This window comes from Chenopodium album, chromosome 16 (genome assembly GCF_948465745.1).
Source record: "Chenopodium album chromosome 16, dcCheAlbu1.1, whole genome shotgun sequence".
NCBI classification, from domain to species: Eukaryota; Viridiplantae; Streptophyta; class Magnoliopsida; order Caryophyllales; family Amaranthaceae; genus Chenopodium; species Chenopodium album.
Window position 1 is genome coordinate 18,245,145 of NC_137849.1, and position 4,497 is coordinate 18,249,641.

At 33.6% G+C, this 4,497-nt stretch overlaps 1 protein-coding gene across 1 annotated transcript; it reads right to left on the bottom strand.

Annotated features, from left to right (window-relative positions):
• Window positions 1-1,375: 1,375 nt before the first annotated feature.
• Window positions 1,376-2,802, bottom strand: LOC145584976 (uncharacterized). Its single transcript, XM_081641751.1, has one exon. It carries the CDS (start codon window positions 2,800-2,802, stop codon window positions 1,456-1,458), a length of 1,347 nt encoding a protein of 448 aa, XP_081497877.1. The 3' UTR covers window positions 1,376-1,455.
• Between the last annotated feature and the right edge of the window lie 1,695 nt (window positions 2,803-4,497).

Here is a 4,497-nt window from a genome sequence, read left to right on the forward strand (position 1 = left end):
TATATTTTATACTCTCTATCACTGATATCATGTAAAAATATATTCCTTTATTCCTAACCTTTTGATTAAGACCCAAAAATATGTTTATATTCGACATCAAAAACATTCTAAATTATCAGTTTCATATATTGAATACACTCATCATGTGTAGGCTAAATTCTTTCATTTTGCAAGCTAAATACCGATCATAAACCAAATTAAATTATTGCTAACTTTAATTATTTAATCACGAGCAAGTATTTGTCTTTTGGTGTTTGAACACTAATTGGTAATGAAGTAACTAACTGAAAATTTGGGCGGACCCATCAAGGAGAACTACAAATTTAAAAAATATGGAGTATCTGTAACTATAACCAAATTGCTCTTTTATTTATTTTTTTATTTTTTTTTTTTTATTTTTTTTTTTTTTTTTGTTACCTTTTCTAATTAAAATAATTGAAATCATATGTTGCTTACTTGCGTACCATGACATTTATATTCTTTTCAACTAATTCTTATTAATTCAAAAGGATGACTTTTTTTTGAATTTATTTATTTATTTTTATATTTTTTTTCATATAAATAGCATTGAGTCATGATTTTAAGTCTTTTTCAGTTGTGGTAATGACAATTTTGAGCGGACATTTTCTTGCACCGCCACTTCATCCCTCACACTTACCTCATTCTTTTCACTATTTCAAGTGTAACACACTTTCATTCTACTACACTTATGCACTATAAGAATATGTGCTTTTAAAGACTGTAATTTAACGACATTATAATTAGGCCATAGAAAGACCAATCTACGTAACTTGTTTTTATCCGTTAGTTAAAGTAACATAGTATTTCGAAATATATTACTCCGTATATATCAACGCTTTACGGGTTTAATTTACATTATTATTAATACGGTAATTAATTTTTGGAGAAATGGAGTATACGATGACATAAAATAGAGGAACAATTAAAAGATAGTGCTTCTTCATGCAGTCATAGATGCAGAATGTGTGAGCTGATACATGCATTCTAACTTAGAATGATCCAACATTATTAGTAAATAATTACACATTTTCATACAAATAATATGATCTTTTAATTTCAAAATGTATACAAAGTCTTGAAAATATGTAAACATCTATAGATCAAATTGGATAAGAAGGGGAATAAAAAAAAAAAAAAAAATTATATAAGGCCCTACAATAAGCTAGCCATGTCCAAAATAATGATCTCTAATTGTGATCATGTATAATAATTTGTAACAAAGAATTGAAAATCTAATTAATACATATCATCCTTTGATGAAATTATAATCCATTCTGAATAAATTAAAATATTTTTTAAAAATAATCAACATTTAAAATAATGTTGACTTGTTTTTTGTGCACTTATAAGAATTTCTATTAGACAAATAATTACCATTAATTAGAAATTGAATTAATTTTTTTTTTTTTTTTAATAATGAACCAAACCTTCACATCAGTAGTGGCAATCCACTAAAGCAGGCGAAGAGAAAACAAGCTGCTGTTGCTGTTGTTGTGGTGGTGGTGGCGGTGGCGAAGGTAGCTGTGACTGCTCATCATTAGGGAGTTGTTTCGACTCGAAAACGAACTTTGATTCCCTTCGATGATCACCTGCATTATCCTCTGCTGGTGCAGGAAGATTAAGATCCAAGTCAAGTGACAAAAGACTTGTACTGGTATTTCTGACAGGCGGTATCTTCATCGCTGTAATCATCATTTCTTCTGACATTTCAGTGGCAGCAGCAGTAGGCGCCTGCTCGACGGATAAAGGTACTGCTCGTATGACTGGAGCAGTTGCAGCTCCCACGGCTGCAGATACGGGGCCTCGATGACGCCTCATGTGACCACCTAAGGCCTGTCCTGATGAAAACTCTGCCCCGCAAATCGAACACTCGTGTACTCTGCCCTTGCTGTTGCTGTGATTGCTGGTTATGCCGTTGTTGTACAATGCTCGATTTGTCAGTTGAAGTGACAGCGAGGTGGAAGAAGTCACATTCACATTGTTGTTGCTGTTGTTGTTATGTCTCGCGGCTTTAAATGGTGGTTCTTCATCATCTGACGAAAGCAGCAGATTGCTGTTATTGTTGTTGTTGTTGTTCCTGTTATTATTGTTAGTTGAAGTTATGATGCTGGAGAAAATATTATTCGCTCTGCTTTTGTTGCTGTAATCTTCGTCTTTGTTCTTAGGCTTCTTATGGCTAGCACGGTGACCTCCAAGTGCTTGAAACGACGAAAATGTTTTCCCACACGTTTTGCACTCATATACATAATAACCGGACTTCCCTGTAGTAGAAGGAGTCTCCATGAATTTCCGGCTAACAAATTTGCTACTCCCATTGGGGGAACCAATGTTATTATTATTGTTCGTTCTATAAATTTGATGATCGTCTACCAAAGAAAGGAGTGGCGGATGTTGTGGTGTAAGGTCACGAGAGTGGCCTTGCGCCAATAGGATAAGACAATTCGCCATGTCCTCCTCTTCCTCTGTAGTACTGGCTGCGGTTCCACTTCCACCCCCGTTAAAGTAGATATCATCGTCGTCCGAGGCGATGGTGGTGGTAGTGCCTGTTGTCATCTCCTCAGCGACGTTGTTGTTGCTACAAATGTCGCTCCCTTCGTCGCTTTTATACGAAGTGTTAGTTGTGGTGGTGGTGATCATGCGGAAAGGAATGGGAGATTGTGGCCTTTGCCTTTTAGTCCTCTTCCCTTTCACAATCGATTGCCCCGTTCCTACGTTGTTGTGGTTATTATTATTGTTATTGTTATTATTATTGTTGTTGATTACTTCGTCCTGGCCATCCATATCTTGTATGTTGTTGGTATGGGACCAATCGATGACACCACCTTCACCCTAACCACCACCGTACGTACCACCACTTAAGGTATAATATAGAGGGAAAATTAATTAATTAATGAGAGTAAAATATATAAAAATGAAAAATTAAATAAAATGATGAAGAATAAAATGGGAAAAAAGAGAGATATATCTAGTGAGAGAGGGTGGGAGAGATTGTTGGAGGATATAACAAAGTGATAGATTGATGGTGGTGGAGAAAGGAGTGGAGAAGGTGTGATTTATATATATAGATAATTAAATGAGAATTTTTTGGAAAATATGAGAGGAGGAGGAGTGGGCTAAGGAGTCAAATTAGACACCTTATTTGGTAGCTAAGAGACAGTAAAAAAATAGCAATTTTTTTTTATTTTATTTTTTATAAAAAAAAAAGAAAAAGCATAGAAAAAATAAAGAAAGAATGTGATTAGTCGCAAATCTATGGAAGTGGATTTATTTCATGTTTTTAGCAAAAATTTAGAGGCTAAGTAAGAAGCTAATTAAGTAAAAGAGCAAAAATAAAGAGAGGTTAAGAACGAATTAATAAATTAAACTAAAAAGAACAAGATATTATGTGAGAATAAGCATAATTAAGACATAATTAGGTACGGTTTTGATTAGAGGAGGAGAGATATGAGTGCAACAAACACCCCCATTACTTCTCCTTGATGTTTTTTTTTTTTTTTTTTTTTTTTTTTTTTTTTTTTTTTTTTTTTTTTTTGTTTTTGTTGTTGTTGTTGTTGTTGGATTAATATTTGCTACAAATGATTGGAGTGCAAGCCTGGAACCCACGGAATCTGCGGTGCCCCACTGGCCTTTTTCCTCTACTATTCTTTCTGTTTTCCTTTTTGAGCAGATTTTGTTACTTATGTTGTACACATACTTGTGTAAGAATGTTGGATGACACACTATTTATCTTTTTAGTTAGCGTGTCAAGAAATGACTCGATTAGTTAACTGGTTTAATATAATTTTGATTTAGAATAAAGTTTTACCATTTAAAATTTAGTTTAATCATAACATGAGAAACACGTAAACTAACAGATTAAAAATATTAATTGCGGAGAACTGTCCAGACCAGCTGGTGTATAGAAAGAAGTGTGTTACGAGTAGAAAATAATTCAGAATCAATGAAAATGAGAAGACAATTGGGAAAAAAGTGGAGGAATTTATGAAGTTCTATCCATATAATGCAAAATTGTCACTTCTCTTCCCTTTTTACTTGGCTTCATGTCTTCGGTTTCCTTACTCAACAAAGTTTATTTCTTCAGATTTTTGCCTTATCTATCATGATTTCAGTTAAATGCACCGTGTGTCAAAAATATAGAGATGCTTAAGTATTAAGCCTGACCGAACACGATACAGGACAACTTTGTACATCTTAAACTGCTTTGACTTGATTCAATTAGTTGTATGAGACACCCCTAGAAAAACACGATGCATGTTCACAATTAATCTGTTTTATTATTGTGTTACTAATGTTATCTAACCCATCATTTAAAATGGTATAATGGATGTTCAAAAAAAAAACATTCATATCAACTAGAAATTGTTATATATACCCGGGTGCATGGTGCACCCAAGGTGTGCACGATGCACCCAAATTAAATAACCTTGGGTGCACCGTGTACCCGGATGTTTATAACAAATAATATTACAAAAAAGA

Coding starts and splice junctions, on each gene's coding strand:
- LOC145584976 (XM_081641751.1), bottom strand. CDS start 2,802: ATGGATGGCCAGGACGAAGTAATCAACAACAATAATAATAACAATAAC.